The sequence below is a fragment of the Trichechus manatus genome, unplaced genomic scaffold, assembly GCF_000243295.1.
Source record: "Trichechus manatus latirostris isolate Lorelei unplaced genomic scaffold, TriManLat1.0 scaffold00005, whole genome shotgun sequence".
Taxonomy (NCBI): domain Eukaryota; kingdom Metazoa; phylum Chordata; class Mammalia; order Sirenia; family Trichechidae; genus Trichechus; species Trichechus manatus.
Genome location: NW_004443941.1, coordinates 33,808,826 through 33,826,931, shown reverse-complemented (window position 1 = coordinate 33,826,931; position 18,106 = coordinate 33,808,826). Strand labels below are relative to the sequence as shown.

General features: G+C 37.7%; 1 protein-coding gene across 8 annotated transcripts in view; it reads left to right on the top strand.

Annotated features, from left to right (window-relative positions):
• The window catches only part of TTC27 (tetratricopeptide repeat domain 27), a 301,971-nt gene that overhangs the window by 245,939 nt on the left and 37,926 nt on the right, over positions 1-18,106 (top strand). For all 8 annotated transcript variants that reach the window (XR_002824887.1, XM_004369571.1, XM_023736184.1 and 5 more), the window contains one exon: positions 4,958-5,123. Coding sequence is in view for 7 of the 8 variants with exons in the window: in XM_004369571.1 (XP_004369628.1) it covers positions 4,958-5,123 (166 nt within the window). In the remaining variant the exon portion in view is untranslated. The remainder of the gene's footprint in view (positions 1-4,957; positions 5,124-18,106) is intronic.

Below are 18,106 nucleotides of genomic sequence, written 5' to 3'. Positions count from 1 at the left end.
CACCTATGGTCAGCTGGTCTTTGACAAAGGCTCAAACTCCATTAAATGGGGGAAAAACAGTGTAACAAATGATGCTTGCAAAACTGAATGTCCATCTTAAAAAAAAGATACAGGACCCATGCCTCACACCATACACAAAAACTAATTTAAATTGGATCAAAGACCTAAATATAAAACCTAAAACTATAAAGATCATGGAAGAAAAAATAAGAACAATGCTAGGGATCCTAATATACGGCACAAATAGGATACAAACAATAACTAACAATGCACAAACACCAGAAGAGAAACTAAATAACTGGTAGCTCCTAAAAATTAAACACTAATGCTCATCAAAAGACCTCACCAAATGAGTAAAAACAGAACCTACAGACTGGGAAAAAATTTCTGGCTACGACATATCCGACAAGGATCTAATCTCTAAAATCTATAAGATATTGCAACAGCTCAACAATGAAAGGAAAAATAACCCAGTTAACAAATGGACAAAGAATATGAACAGACACTTCACCAAAGAACACATCCAGGCAGCTAATAGACACATGAGGAAATGCTCACGATCATTAGCCATTAGAGAAATGCAGATTCAAACTACATTGAGACACCGTCTCACCCCAACTATGCTGGCACTAATAAAAAAAAAAAAAAAACCCAGAAAATAACAAGTATTGGAAAGGTTGCGGGAAGATTGGAATTCTTATGCACTGCTGATGAGAATGTAAAATGGTATAACCAATATGGAAAACAATATGATCCTTCCTTAAAAAGCTAGAAATACATACGATCCAGCAGTCCCACTCCTCGGAATATATCCTAGAGAAATAAGAGCTGTCACAGGAATAGACATATGCACACCCATGTTCATTGCAGCATTGTTCACAATAGCAAAAAGATGGAAACAACCTAGGTGCCCATCAGTAGATGAATGGATAAAGAAATTATGGTATATACACACAATGGAATAAAGAACTGTAATGAATTTATGAAATATCTCACAACATGGATGAATCTGGAGGGCATTATGCTGAGTGAAATAAGTCAATCACAAAAGGGCAAATACTGTACAAGACTGCTGTTATAAAAAGCCAAGAAAAAGTTTGCAGACAGAGAGAAACAATCTTTGATAGTTTTGAGAGAGTTGGGGAGGGAAATCATTAGATAGTAGGTAAGTGTTAACTTTGATGAAGGGGGAGACAGTACACAATATAGGGGAAGTCAGCACAACTTGACCAAGGCAAAGTTACAGACGCTTTATAGACACATCAAAACTCCCTGAGGGACTAAGTTACTGGTAGAGGGCTGAGGACCATGGTTCAGGGTCAGTTGGCATAACAAAGTTCATAAAGTATTCTACATCCAGCTTTGGTGAGTAGCTTCTGGGGTCTTCAAAGCTTTCAAGTGGCCGCCTAAGATACATATTGTCTGGATCAAAGGAGAGTGAAGGAAAACCAAAGACAGAAGAGAAATACTAGTCCAAAGGACTAATAGACCACACGTACCACAGCCTCCACCAGCCTAAGCCCAGAAGAACTAGATGGCACCGTCTACTACCATCCACTGCTCTGACAGGGATCACAGTAGAGGGTCCCGGACACAGTGGGAGAAAAATGGAGAACAGAATTCACACTCACAGAAAAAAGTCCAGACTTACTGGTCTGACAGAGACTGGTGCTTGAGACCATTGTTGTAGCCACTGTGTCAGTCTATCTCATTGAGGGTCTTCCTCTTTTTCGCTGACCCTCTACCAAGCAAGATGTTCTTCTTTAGGGACTAGTCCCTCCTAATAACATGTCCAAAGTATGTGAGACAGAGTCTCGCTATCCTTGCTTCTAAGGAGAATCCTGGCTGTACTTCTTCCAAGACGTATGTGTTCGTTCTTTTGGCAGTCCATAGTGTAGTCAATATTCTTTGCCCACTCCATAATTCAAAGGCATCAATTCTTCTTAGGTCTTCCTTGTTCATTGCCCAGCTTTCACATGCTTATGAGGCATAGAAAACCCAAGCCATGATAGAAAACAATATGGCTTGGGTCAGGCGCACCTCAGTCTTCAAGGTGACATCTTTGCTTTTTAACCCGTTAAAGAGGTCCTTTACAGCAGATTTGCCCAATGCAATATGTCGTTTGATTTCTTGACTGCTGCTTCCATGGGTGTTGATCGTGGATCCAAGTAAAATGAAATCGTTGACAACTTCAGTCTTTTCTGTTTATCATGATGTTGCTTATTGATCCAATTGTGAGGATATTGTTTTCTTTATGTTGACGTGTAAACCTCCTGAACGCGGAAATTATTGAACATCATTAGTATCACACATAAGTAAAATTTTGCTGAAGATCATTCAAAAGTGATTACAACAGTAAATTGACAGGGAACTGCCAGAAATTCAGGCTGGATTCAGAAGAGGGTGTGGAACAAGGGATATCATTGTTGATGCCAGATGGATCCTGGCTGAAAGCAGACAACACCAGAAAGATGGTTACTTGTGTTTTATTGACTATGCAATGACATTCAACTACGTGGATCGTTACAAGTAATGGATAACACTGAGAAAAATGGGGATTCTAGAACACTCAATTGTTCTCATGAGGAACCTGTACATAGATCAAGAGGCAGTCATTCGAACAGAACAAGGGGATACTGCGTGGTTTAGTCAGGCAAGGTGTGTGTCAAGGTTGTATCCTTTCACCATACTTATTCAATCTGTACACTGAGTAAATAATCTGAGAAACTGGACTATATGAAGAAGAACGAGTCTTCAGAATTGGAGGAAGATTCAGAGGAAGATTCATTAACTATCTGCATTAAAGATGACACACCTTGCTTGAAGAGAGTGAAAAGGACTTGAAGCACTTACTGATAAGACTGGAAGAACCCCCGAGACTATGGCCCCCAGACACCCTTTTAACTCAGAACTGAAGCCACTCCTGTAGTTCACCCTTCAGCCAAAGATGATTGTTGTTGTTAGGTGCCGTTGAGTCACTTCCAAATCATAGCAACCCTGTGTACAACAGAACAAAATGTTGCCCATTCCCGCACCATTCTCATGATCGTTCTTATGATTGAACGTAGACCAGTTCTTTTTGGTACAGTGAGTGTGTATTCATTCCATCTTCTTTTGATGCATCCTGCCTCCTTCAGTGTTTTGCCCATAAAATCCTTCACTCTTGGAACTTGAAGCTTGAATTTTTTCTGAAGTTCTTTCAGCTTGAGAAATACTGAGCATGTTCTTCCCTTTTGGTTTTCTAACTCCAGGTCTTTGCACATGTCATTATAATACTTTACTTTGGCAGCTCTCTAGTGATGTACTGCTGCAAACACTTTGGAATAAGCTTCAGCACAATGTTACTTACATGTGATAGTAATGAAATTATTCAATAATTTCCACGTTCTGTTGAACCATCTTCCTTTGGAACGGACACAAACATGGATCTCTTCTGTTTGGTTGGCCAGGTAGCTGTCTTCCAGTTTTCTTGGCGTAGACAAGTGAGCACCTCCAGTGTTGCATCTGTTTGGTATATATACGTCTGTTAATTTCCTGTATACTTGATACTTATTTGTTTTATGAAACATCTCTTGATCTTAATTACCTTCTGTTTCTAGTGCTTGTCTTAGTAATAGACCATTTTCCTTGTTTCCCCTTATCAAGTTGGTCTTACCTTTTACTTTTTGAAAATTTTGATTACCATATTTGTTGTTGTTCCATCTGCCACTCCTACATTTGATATACAGCCTTAACTATTTTATTTCTTACAATCTTGCACATTTACGTAATTGCATAATCACAAATCTGATAGGTTTAATTCTTTCCTTTTGTTTTGGTTTAGTTTTTATTTCAAAATGACTTTTGTCCTTCATCCTTTTTTTTTTTCATCTTAATTAAAAGCAAATATCTGATGATTTGGTTGAATAAAAGCTTGTTCTTCCCCCGTACTCATTTTCTTTTTCCTTTTTTCCTCAATGGATACTTTAATAGCCGCTCATTGTTAAGAGCAAGAGAGGTGGGACTGTAACTTTGCACGTGGAGAGGATAAGATAGGCGAGAGAACAGTCTTCTCAGGAACCAGTGGTCATAGGGGACACAGAGACAGATCTTTTATGTAACAAAATACTATTCTATACTTGGCTTTATTTGTTTAAACTCTCAATTTAACAAAGTGGAACTTTTTGATTTATTTAAGATTAAGAATGAGGCTTTTGAAATGTGAAATGATGTTTCTAGCCTAACAAGAAAATTCCTCTAAGAGGTTAGAAATAAAACAGTTCCTCTCACCTTCACACCCTCCTACCTAATCACTTACTGTGATTGTGAATATTTTGTACAAAAATTTTTAAAAAGCATTAATTTTAAATATTCATTTGTCTTGTCCCTATGAGTATTCTATTCATCCAACCCTGTGGCCCAGTTTTGGGTTTAGAACAGCCCAAACTTCCTACCAGTTTGATGACATGCCGTTAAACATAAGAAACTATATAGTGAACCAAACACAAACCAAAATACAAACTAAATAGTGAACCAAATACAAATTAAGCCAACCTGAACTTCAGTGTTTCCTACAGTTCTTGAACTCAATTAAAACTAATGTCAAAATATTATCTGGACTGAAGCTGAATGAAAAAATTTATGGATAGTTGCTGAGAGAGTAAATGATAATTTGAGAATAGGAAATATTTTGAGAAGATTCAGAGTGGTTTAGACTGTGAATGATAACTCACACATAAAATAATGTCCTGTTACCAGTAAGTTGATTAGGCTATGTATGCTACAGGATCTGTTACTGAATTTTATAGGACAATTTTAGATGGTTTTGGGTTGTTTGGTCCTCTAATTCTGTTTGTTAACAAGAATGATTAAGGACTGATAGGCAGTCTACATTAACATTTTATACATTTAACTCTTTTTTTTTTTTTTAAATAAAAAGAGCTCATTGTTGCTGTCTTTAAAATTTTACTTTTAATAGAGTAAAAGCTTTTAGAACTTTACAAGAAGCGCTCAAGTGCAACTATGAACACTGGCAGATCTGGGAAAACTACATCCTCACCAGCACAGATGTCGGGGAGTTCTCAGAAGCCATTAAAGCTTACCACCGACTCTTGGACTTTCAGGACAAATACAAAGATGTTCAGGTGGTATATACATATTTTGCTATTTCAGTTTGTGTTTGGTATTAATACTTGATTATATTATATAAATTCTTTCCTTGAGTATACACAGAAAATTTTGTTAAACACCAGTGAAATATAGAGTGCTTTTTCTCTATTCTTGGTTGCATATTAATTATCTCTGATATTTCATGTCAGATGTTTTTATGCAGTCATAATCTAAATTTTGTTTTTACTGTTACTTGATTATAAAGAGTATATATGTATGTATATGTGTGTGTGTACATATACACACACACGCCATCAGCTTGCATAAACTAAATAGAATGCTGTTTGTGTTACTTCTTTGGGTATTTCATTGTGTTCTGTGAATTGCAGTGTTGTTGTTAAGTGCTGTCGAGTCGATTCCGACTCATAGCAACAGAATGTATAACAGGATGAAATGCTACCTGGTAAATTACAATAGCTAGTCTAAATCCTATATTCAGTCATTCATTCCTTGAACAAAATTTATTGCATTCTTTCAGAAGATTTGAAAAATAGAAACGGAGACTAACATTTTCTTTGCAGTATTTAATGGAATAATCCTCTTCTTAGGGAGCTGAGATCTGAACTGGTTGACTCTAACACAGTATAGAAAATACTGTATTTTATTAGAAAGTATGGGAGAGTTGAAGCCACTGTGTTTGTCATCCAGTAGGATTAAATATATAAGACCTTTTGGGCTTAATTGTGGTTGAAGATGGAATACAAAGATAGCAATATGCTAGAGCTTATGGGTTACAAAATCAGGGAGCTAGAAGATTTAGCACTTTATTTGTAGTAATCAGTATATACTGTTTAAAATTATGAATTTGGAATTATCACAAACCAGAAATAGTATCCAATATATGATAATACCTCGCTACTAGTATCTGTACTCGAGCTGTTCCAAAATTTAACTTATCTGGGCCTGTCTTACACTCCCAACCCTTGACACGTACAAATGGTGTGGCAAGCCCAAACATACACTTGGCCAAATTACTTTAAGGCTCAGGTTCTGAGCAATTCACTTAAAAGATCTGTGGCTTCGAGTAGAATCATATATTCGCTTGCAAGAACTATGTTGACCCCTTCAAGTTTTGTTTTTTTTTTTTTTGTCCTTTCTAACTATTATGCTTTGAACCATTACAGAAAGAAAGAACTTGAATTGTACAGTGTAAAGATCAGTTAAATGTGAATGAAGATATAAGAGTTTTTACATCCCAGAGAGGATAAGAGGCTTAGTGAATCTATTTGTCCTATTCACAGAGGTAAACTTCTCCACTGAGGCAGGCCTTTCTCTTCTGTACATAGCCCCTTGGCAACAGATACTGATGAGGCTTAGGAGAGATTGCAGTATGTTGCTGAACCTCTGAGGATGGGATAGAAGATTACCAGGTGTTTATCTCTTGTTTGCTTTAACTATTTTTAAAAAGACCCTGCTTTACTAAGAAAGTTTTCTGAAGCCTGTTTATTTTTAGGAACAGTGAGATTGTAAATAATTTATATTGGCAATATGTTCATATTACATTTGAAATAAATTCTGTTGTGCTTGCTTTCACATTAAAAAAAAAGAAAAGCGCATGAAACACTCAAATCCAACACTCGTCATTTAGACATCGCTTCTAGGTCAATCCAGCATTCGTTAGAGGTGTCCTCTAGGGCCAGGATGAGTAAGCTCACATACCAAATCAGAAAGGAGTGTGAAGCTCTGGACAGGGTGATCTCCAAGCTGTTGGTCTGCTTTCCCACCCTACTGGTATTGCTGTAGCTGCTGTCTGTGTAGTATTTTCCTGAATTGTCTTAACGTTGGCTTCCTTGGTCAGTCTTAACCCCACTAATCTGTCATGTGCCTCCAATTTCCAATTTCTGACTGATCTGCTTTTTTTTCCTGATGTGAGTGGGATTTCCCCTCTAAGTCTATATTTTAACTCATAGTAATTTTTCAGATCTGCTAAGGGTTAGAAACAATGGCTAACCAGGCTTTTTGGATCCTGAGAAAATCCTGATCATCCTTTTATGCTTGGCACCATGGGACTTGTTTTTTATGAAGAACCCAAAGGACTAGGTCTAGATTTCCATCCCTCTCCTCCTAAAGAGATGGACTTGTGTAGGTTCTGGTGCATAAGCATGAAAGGGAGGGACTTTTCTGTTTCATCTCTTACTTATTCTCTGCTTTCCAGGACACATGGAGCAAGCCAGAGAGGGACATGGTAAAGTAATACTAACTAACACTTGATTGAGAGTTTGCTGTGTGCCAGACACTATTTGAAGCACTTTACATGTATTCATTTAATTCTCACCACAGCCCTGTGAGATAGATGTGTAGTATTATGAGCTGTGTCTATCTCTGGGATGCATGTTTTTAAAACAGTACATCTTCTAATGAATATGGACAATTCAAATGAGCAGAGGAGAAGTAAGAAGAGAATGAAGGGAGGGAGGAAGGGAGAAAAACAAAGAAGGTGCTTTTCGTCTTAGCCTTCTATTCTCTGCCTTTCCCCACATTTAGACTTTTTCCTCTTTTATGATTCCTGAAGCAAGGTGGTGAGATATCTCTCAAGACTGTTGACTTTATTTAAATGTGATTCAGGTCTCTGTTTAGTACCCAAGACCTCCAATTATTACATTTAGGGGACTTTAAAAAATCTATACTCCCCACTCCCCTGCTTTACGGAAACTAGCAATATCAAACAAAATAACTACTCAGATTGTTTTGAAAAGCTGTTACTTCTACATCATAAAGAATTATACAATTATCAGAATACTGCTGATTCTAGTTGACTTAGATAGGTGTATCAGTTATGCCAAATCTTGCTAACTCATACCTGAGAGGCATGTGTTCCCAAAGAAAGAAGACAAAATGAAAAGGTTTAAGGAAGATGGTGATTTAGATTAAAATAGGTTCAGCCTTGATCGTTCCAATCTTCTGCAGTTATAATATGTAAAAACATATTGGAGAATTTCACTGAAGATTTTCGTTTGTTCTTACCACTCCCCACTACCCTTGGTTTAAGAGTCTTATTCGTGCAAATATTTAGATAATACTGTACTTGAATATCTATGAATATATAGACATTGGGAGTAAAATATTGATAGTCGCAGTGGTAGCTATCAATGGGGATAACTAGCAAAAATATCTTATAGTTAGTGGATTTTAAAGATGAAACTTTCAGCTGTTGATTTGGCATGTTGGCTACCAAATAATGTTTTCACTGGAATTTTTGTTTATCATTGTAGTTTAAGTGAAAGTTTACATTTCCAGTTAGTCTCCCATACAAAAATTTATACATACATTGTTATGTGACCCTAATTGCTCTCCCTGTACTGTGACAGCACACTCCTCCTTTCCACCCCTGATTTCCCATGTCCATTCAATCAGCTCTTAACCCTCTCTGCCTTCTCATCTCACCTCTGGACAGAAGCTGCCCGTTTAGTCTCATGTATCTACTTGAGCTAAGAAGCACACTCTTCATGGGTATCATTTTGTGTCCCACAGTCCAGTCCAATCTTTGTCTGAGGAGTTGGCCTTGTAAATTGTTTCTTTCACTGGAATTTTTAAGAACACTTGTTTAGAAATCTTTCAGGAGCCTTCCCTAAGAAAAGGAGCCCTGGTGGTGCAATGGTTAAAGAGCTTGGCTGCTAACCAAAATGTTGGCAGTTCGAATTCACCATCTGCTCCTTGGAAACCCTATAGGGCAGTTCTACTCTGTCCTATAGGGTTGCTATGAGTTGGAATCAACTTTTTGGCAATGGATTTGGTTTGGTTTTTTCCGTAATAAAGAATAAAGGACCCAAATAATGATTTTTATTCTGAGTAATTACTCAGTCCTCGGTTGATTCAAATAATTTTGAAGTAAAAATATATTCCTTTTAAGTTTTTAATGAAGAACTATAAAGGAAGCAAAGCTTAATTAATATAAAGAATAGCATAGGATTACATTTTTTTCAGTTTATCCAGCCTCAGTTCTGAATGCATGGAGATGCATTCTGAGCATTTTTTTAGAAAAGAAAAAAAGACTTTAAAATGTTTCTCCCAGCAAGGAAAGAGATATTTTGATTTAACTTTTATCTTAAATGCATTTTCAAGCATGTTTAGTGGTCATATTCATAGCTTCTCACCTCTTCCAGCTAATCTAATAATAGGGAATTTTTACCCATAGCAAAATTTTAAATTTTTTGTAGTCCTTTGCCTGTTTGGTTCAGTGGTTAAAAGCTTGGCTGCTCACCAAAAGGTTGGCAGTTCAAATCCACCAGCTGTTCCTTGGAAACCCTATGGGGTAGTTCTACTCTGTCCTGTAGAGTTGCTGTGAGTCGGAATCAACTTGAAGGCGACAGGTTTGGTTTTTTGTTTTTACCTATTTGAGCATAGTAGACAAACTTAAGTGAAAATTTAGTTGTTTCCTAGAAAAATTTTTTTAAATTTAGTTTAAATTCAAGGCAAGTTAATATTTTAATCGCTTTTTTCCCCAAATTCTTCCTTTCCTCCTCAGTTTCAGGATATGAAACAAATGTCCTATTGTATAGTAGTGCTTAATCTGAGCATAAATATTTCCACGAGTTTGAAATTAGTTTCTACGAAAAGTTAATTATTTGTAGAAACAATTGAGTGCAGCATTTTGGATTTTTTCAGTAATGTTTGTGTTTTCTGTGGAAGTTTACACAGCAGATTATGTTCCCATTTAACAATTTCTACACAAATTGTTCAGTGACATTGGCTGTATTTTTGACAAATGTGTCAACATTCTCATTATTTCTGTTCTGGTTGTCCTGTTTCCTGCACTGTAATTTCCCTGCCTATTTATCTTCTCATGTTTGCTTTAGAGTAATTGTTGACTATATGGTCTCATATAGATGATTTTTTTTTCGTGTGTGTGTGTGTGCGCGCGCGCTTTAGATGAAGGTTTAGGGAGCAAATTAGTTTCCCATTCAATAGTTCATACTCAAATTGTTCCATGACGTTCGTTGCAATTCCTGCAGTGTGTCAGCACTCTTCCTGTTACCACCCTGAGTTCCCCATTTCCGTTTGTCCGGTCTTCCTGCCCTTTCCTGCCTTCTCATCTTTGCTTTTGGGCGTATGTTGTCCTTTTGGTCTCATGTAAATGATTGTCCTAAGGAGCACTTTCCTCGTGTATGTTATTGTTTATTTTATAGGACTGTCTATTACTTGGCTGAAGGGCGATCTCTGGGAATGGCTTCCATTCCAAGTTAGAAGGGTGCTTAAGGGCCATAATCTCAGGGCTTCCTCCAGTCTCTCTCAGACCAGTAAATTAGTCTTTTTTATGAATTTGAATTTTGTTCTACATAGTTTTTTTTTCCCCTACTCTAACTGGAACCTTTTTTTGTGATCTTGGTCAGAGCAGTTGGTAGTGGTAGCCCGGTCTCAGGCTGGTGGAGGGAGGCTGTGGTTCCTTAGTCCTATGGACTAATTGTTTTCTTGAGTCTGGTTTTCTTTACTCTCCTTTGCTCTGGAAGGAAAGTGACTGATAGGTGTGTCTTAGATGGCCGCTCACAAGCTTTTAAGGCTCAGACACTACTTACCAAAGTAGGATGTAGAACGTTTCTTTATGAACTGTTAGGCCAGTTGACCTAGATGTCCCCCAAAACTATGGTCCTTAGTCTTCAAGCCCAGTAAGTCAGTCTCGCAAGGTGTTTGGATATGCCTAGCCTGTTTCCGTGACTGTGCCCCCTGTGTGCTCTATTATGTGTATGAATATACATGCAGCACATACAAACATGTATGTAGAAATATCCACAGCCAAACATATATGCATGTGGATGTACTCTCATACGCCCTGCCATACCCACACCTATTCAGCATGTATATCTACCGATGTATCCACTCCTAAATTATTGTTTGTTATTACTGTTATTGCAGGATTGTGTGTATTATAGTATTTACCTTTGATGCCTTTCATTTATTATTATTATTATTGTGGTTTAGATGAAAGTTTATAGCTCAAGTTAATTTCTCATACAAAAATTTACACACATCGTTTTGTGACATTAGTTGCAATCCCTACAATGTGACAGCAAGCTCCCCCTTTCCACCCAGGGTTCCCTGTGTACATTCAGCCAGTTCCTGTCCCTTCCTGCCTTTCATCCTGCCTCCAGATAGGAGCCACCCATTTGGTCTTGTGTACCTGATTGAACTAAGAATAAGAAGCATGCTCCTCATCTGTATTATTTTTTGTTTTACAGTCCTGTCTAATCTTTGTCTGAAGAGTGGGCTTTGGGAATGGTTTCAGTTCTGGGTTAACAGAGCGTCCGGGAGCCATAGTTTCAGGGGTTCCTTCAGTCTCTGTCAGACCATTAAGTCTGATCTTTTTACATGAATTTGAGTTCTGCTCCACACTTTTCTCACGCTCCCTTTGGGACTCTCTGTTGTGATCCCTGTCAGGATGGTCACTGGTAATAGGCACCATCCTGTTGTGGTGGCTAGACAAAGTGGGTGATACCGCCAGCCCTCAGGCCCCTGATGTGGGTGGGTGAGGTCCCTGCTTAATGGGCAGGGTGGTGTCAAATGTCAGAAATCTGCAACTCCCCCTTGGCTGCTGCAAGATGAAAATAGGCTTCAGGTGTATGCCCTGTTGTTTTATGCTAATGACGGTATGTGGTGTTGAATCAGCCCACACAGGTCTAGACAGGGGTAAATGGCACTACAAGCCTGTGGACCCCTTACGCCAGTGCCTAGGCAAAGGGGCCGGGCCTGCCCTGAGTTCCCAGCTTAGGGGGCATGGCGTTTTTTTAAAGCCATGAAACTGGTTTGGGCACAGATAGCCCTAGTTCCCAGCTTAGGGGACGTGGCATTTTTTTTTTTTTAAGCTACAAGACTGGTTTGGGCATGGATAGCCCTGAGTTTCAGCTTAGGAGGCGTGGCAGTTGTTGAATACTGCTGGACTGGTGTGGGAGCGGAGCAGGGTGGAGGGGGTGGGTGAGGAGAAAGAGACACTTCTCTGCTGTGAAAATCTGGAAGGGGTAGGTGTTGTTTTGACCCCACGTGGCAGGTTAGTTGCTTGCACTTAACTTTTGCAGGTCCAGCGCCGCTTCCACCCAGCTCCGGAGGTTTGTTCAGACTCTCCGCCACCCACCCGCTCCCAACGTGGTGAGACACGTCCTGAACGCTACTGCTCACCTCAGCCCACAGGTGCCCGCCAACCCAGCCATCAGGGTACCAGCAACCTGATGACTGACACTTCGCTGCTTTTGAATTGTCCCTCCTCCCTGACACTAAGTCCAACTCTTCAGCTTTGTCTTTGATGACTCGGGCTCCTAGATTGTCATATATAATTGATTCACTTGTTTTTTTGCGTCTTTGTTGTAAGAGGGAAGACAGGAAGTATCTGACAATTCTGCCATCTTGGCTTCACCTCTGCCTTTTATTCTTTTGTGCCTCAGTGTCTTCCCTTGCTGTGGGTATGTTGTGCTGACTTGCCTCATATTGTGTACTGCCTTTCCCTTCACCAAAGTTAACAAGTGTTGACTCTCTAGATAGTGGTTTTCCCTCCTTCCCCCTCCATTCCCTGGTAACCATCAAAAAATGTTTCTTTCTGTGTGTAAACCTTTTCTTGGCTATTTATATAAATTTGGTCTCATACAGTATTTGTCCTTTTGTAATTGACTTATTTCTCTCAGTGTAATGTCCTCCAAATTCATCCCTGTGGTGAGATGTTTTGCAGATTCTTCATTATTCTTTATCGTTACGTAGTACTCCATTGTGAACGTACCACAGTTTGTTTATCCATTCATTAGTTGATGGGCACTTAGGTTATTTCCATCTTTTTGTTATTGTGAATAATGCTGCAATGAACATGGGTGCGCATATGTCTGTTCTTGTCACAGCTCTTATTTCTCTAGGATATATACCTAGGAGTGGGATCGGCGGATCATATGGTATTTCCATTTCTAGTTTTTTAGGGAAAAGCCGTGCCATTTTCCACAGTGGTTGTACATTTTACGTTCCCACCATCAGTGTATAAGAGTTTCAGTCTCCGTACAACCTTGCCAGCATTTATTGTTTTCTGTTCTGTTGATCCATACCATTATTTCCAGGTGAAATGGTATCTCATTGTAGTTTTGATTTGCAGCTATGGTCGCTATGAGTCAGAATTGACTTGACAACAGCGGGTTAATGGCTAATGATCATGAGCATATCTTCATGTGTTGTTAGCCACCTGAATGTCTTCTTTGATGAAGTGTCTGTTCATGTCCTTTGCCCATTTTTTAATAGGGTTGTTTGTCTTTTTGTTGCTGAGGTGTTAAAAGATTTCTATAAATTTTAGAGATTAGACCCTTGGTGGATATGTTGTAACTAAAGATTTTTTCTGAGTTTGTAAGTTCTCTTTTTATTCTTTTGATGATCATAAGTGTTTAATTTTTAGGAGAGTCCAGTTATCTAATTTATCTTCTACTATTTGTGAATTTTTAGTTATGATAGATGTTCTGTTTGGAGCCCTTGTGGCATAGTGGTTAAGAACTTGGCTTCTAACCAAAAGGTCGGCAGTTCAAATCCACCAGTCACTCCTTGGAAATTCTGTGGGGCAGTTCTACTCTGTCCCATAGGATCACTATGAATCAGAGTTGACTTGACGGCAATGGGTTTGGTTTTTTGGTTTTTGGTATTCTATTTATGCTGTATATTAGGGCTCCTAGTGTTTTGCCTATTTTTTCTTCCATGATCTTTGTAGTTTTAGGTTTTAAATTTAGATTTTTGATCCATTTTGAGTTAGTTTTGGTGTATGGTATAACGTATGGATCTTGTTTCATTTTTCTGGAAATGTATATCCATTTTTACCAGCACCATTTGTTAAATAGACAATCTCTTCCCCATTTAATTAACTTCAACCCTTTCTCGAAGATCAGCTGTCCATAGATGGATGGATTTAATTCTGGGTTCTCAATTCTGTTCCATTGATCTATGCATTGACTACCATAGCTGTATAGTAGATTCAGAGATCAGGGAGTAGGAGCCCTCCTACTTTGTTGTTCTTCAGTAATGTTTTGCTTATCCAGGGCCTCTTTCCTTTTCATATAAAGTTGGTGATTTGTTTTTCCATCTCATTAAAAAATGATGTAGGAATTTGGATCACAGTTGCATTATATTTGTAGATTATTGGGTTGTATTGACATTTTCACAGTGTTGAGTCCACCTATCCTGAGCATGGAATGTTTTTCCATTTATGTAGGTCTCTTTTGGTTTCTTGCAGTAGTGTTTTATAGTTTTCTTTGTGTAAGTCTTTTATGTCTGTAGTTAGGTTTATTCCTAAGTATTTTATCTTTTTGAAGGCTGTTGTAAATGGTATTGTTTTCCTGATTTCCTTTACGGAGTTCTTTGTTGGTATATAGGAATCCAGCTGATTTTTGTGTGTTGATCTTGTCCCCTGCCACTTTGCTAAATTCTAGTACTCTAGTAGCTTTCTTTCAGAATCTTTGGGATTTCCTATGTATATGGTCATATTATCTGTGAATAGGGACAGTTTTACTTCTTCCCTACCAATTTGTATACCCCTTATTTCCCTTTCTTGCCTTGTTGCTCTGGCTAGGACTTCCAGTACAATACTGAATAAGAGTAGAGATAATGGGCATCCTTGTCTGGTTTTTGTTCTCAAGAGGCATGCTTTCAGTCTCTCTCCATTGAGAAATAGTGTTACCTGTTGGTTTTGTATATATGCCCTTAGTTATGTTGAGGAATTTCCTTTCTATTCCTATTTTGCTGAGATTTTTTATCAAGAATGGGTGTTGGGCCTTTATCAGATGCCTTTTCTTCATTGATTGAGCTGATCGTGTGATTCTTGTTCTTTGTTCTATCTTTGTGATGGGTTACGTTGATTGATTTTCTGATGTTGAACCATCCTTGCATACCATGAATCCCACTTAGTCATGATATATTATTTTTTTGATATGCTGTTGTATTTTATTGGCTAGAATTTTATTGATTATTTTTGCATTTATATTCATGAGGGATATTTGTCTATAATTTTCTTTTTTATTGATGTCTTTGATTTTGGTATCAGGGCTGTGCTGGTTTCTTAGAATGAATTTGAGAGTATTCCTTCTTTTTCTATGTTCTTTAATAGTTTGAGTAGTATTGGTATCAACTTTTCTCTGAATGTTTGGTAGAATTCACCAATGAAGCCATCTGGGCCAGGGCTTTTTTTGGGGGGGAGTTTTTTTTTTTTAATGATTTCTCCAATTTTTTATTTTGTTATGAGTCTGTTCAGATCTTCTACCTCAGTTTGGGTTAGTTTATATAGATAGTGTGTTTCTAAAAATTTGCCCATTGTAGATTTTCAAATTTGTTGGAGTGTAATTTTTCATAATAGTGTTATGATCCTTTTTATTTCAGTTAGTTCTGTTGTAATGTCACCCATCTCGTTTCTTATTTGGGTTATTTGCATTTTCTCCTTTTATCAGTTTGGCCCGTGGTTAATCAATTTTGTTAATCTTTTCAAAGAACCAACTTCTGGTCTCATTGATTTTTGTGATTGTTTTTCTGTATTCTAATTTTTTTCTTTTTTTTTTTTCTTTTTTTTTTTTTCCTGCTCTAATCATTATTTCCTTTCTTCTCGTGGCTGTGGGCTTCCTTTGCTGTTCTTTTTCTGTTTGCTCAAGTTGCAGAGTTGAGGTATTGATTTTGGCCTGTTTCTCTTTTTCAATGTGTGTTTTTATTGCTATAAACTGACCTCTGAGCACTGCTTTTGTGTCCCAAAGGTTTTGGTATGTTGTGTTTTCATTCTTGTTTGATTCTAATAATTTTTTTATTTTATTTTTAATTTCTTCTATTACCCAGTGGTTTTTAAGCAAGGTGTTATTCAATTTGTATGTGTTTGGGTTTTTTTCCCTTGTTCTTCTTATTCTTAATTTCTAATTTTATAACATTGTGATTCGAGAAGATAATTTCAATTATTCTGACATTTTTTAATTTACTGAAGCTTGCTTTGTAGCCTAGAATATGGTCTGTTCTGGAGAATTATCCATGTGCATTGGAGAAGAATATGTTCTGTGCTGCTGTTGGGTGAAGTATTCTGTATATGTCTATGAGATCAAGTTGCTTGATTGTGATGTTTAGAGCTTTTGTATCTTTGTTGAGTTTCTTTCTAGTTGTTCTGTCCTTCATCAAAAGTGGTATGTTAAAGTCTCCCGCTATTATTGTGGAATTGTCTGTTTCTCTTTTCAATATTATTAGAGTTTGTTTTATGTATTTTGGAGCTCTGTTGTTGGTGGTGTAAATATTTATTATGATTACATCCTCTTGGTGAATTGATCTTTTAATCATTATATAATGCCCTCCCTTATCTCTATTTTGGATTTTGCTTTAAAGTCTGTTTTATCAGAGATTAATATTGCCACTCTTGCTCTTTTTTTGGTTACTGTTTTCTTCACATATTTTTCCTACCGTTTGATTTTTAGCTTTTGTGTCTTAGGTGTGTCCTTTGTAGGCAACATATTGATGCGTCTTTTTTTTCTTTTTTTAATCCAATTTGTCACTCTCTGTCTCTTGGCTGGTGCATTTAACCTATTTACATTCAGTGTGATCATCAATAGGTACAAATTTTCCACTGTCATTTTGTGGTCTTTTTTTTTTTTGGTGGTGTTGACGGTTTCTTTGCTCTGCTTGCTCTTCTCTACTGAGTTCTTTATGGATTTTGTTTTCATTTCATTCATTGTTGCTCATTTTGTGTTTACTGAGTCTTTATGGTTTTCTTTCTTTATATTTTGATGAGTACGCTTATTAAATTTCTTTGTGGTTACGCTGAAATTTATCTTTCTCAGTTTAAAACCTTCTGTTATATCTTGATATCACCTTGACTTCCTCCTCTCCATATGGAAGTTCTGTAACTACACCATTTATTCCCCCTTTTTATTTTGAAGTTCTCATCATTTACAGGTTGATGTCTCTGGTTCCCTGTTTTCAATCTTGTAGCTTCATTTTATTTTTCAAATTCTATGTGTTGGTTCTATCTGGGTGTTGTTATCATGTGTCTTAATCTCAGGTTGTTTTCTGATGTTGTTTTGTTCTCTGTCCGAAGGACTCCCATTAATATTTCTTGTAAGGTTGGTCTGGTTTTTACAAATTCTGTTTACCTGGAAGTGTCCTAGATTTGCCGTCATATTTGAGAGACAATTTTCCTGGATATATAATTCTTTTTTTTGTTTTTTATTGTACTTCAGGTGAAGGCTTACAGAACAAATAGTTTCTCATGAAACAGAAGTACACATGTTGTTTTATAACATTGGTTAACAACCCGAGAACATATCAACCATCTAACTTCTCAACCTCTTCTTTTTTTTTTTGGTGAAAATACACATAGCCAAAGATACACTGCTTCAAAAATTTCTACATGCACAGTTCAGTGACATTGACTATGCTGTTCGAATTGTGCTGTTATTCTCACTTAAGATGAAGGCTTACATAACAAAATAGTTTCTCATTTAACAGTTACTACAGATGTTGCCCTATGACAATGGTTAACAATCTCAAAACACATCAACAATATTCTTACTCAACCTTGGGTTCCCTATCACCAGCTTCCTTGTCCCCTACTGCTTTCTGGCCCTTGTCACTGGACTTCTGTACCTCGTTAGTCTCATTTGGTTTTACGGGGCTGTCCACTCCCAGGCTGAACAGTGAACCTCAGAGGTAACTTCACCACTGAGCTAAAAGGGTGTCTGGGGGTCATACTCTTCGGGTTTCTTCAGTCTCCTTTAGGCCAGTAAATCTGGTCTTTTTTTTTGTGGGTTAGAACTATGTTCTACACCCTTCTCCAGCTCTGTCCAGAACCCTCTGTAGTGATCCTGGTCAGAGCAGTCAGTGGTGGTAGCCGGGCACCATCTAGCTGTACCGGACTCAGGCCGGTGGAGGCCTTGGTAGCTGTGGACAATTAGACCTTCGGACCAATCTTTTCTTTGTATCCTGTTCTCTTCATTCTCCCTTGCTCCCGAAGGGATGAGACCAGTGGAGTATCTTAGATGGCCGCTCACAGGCT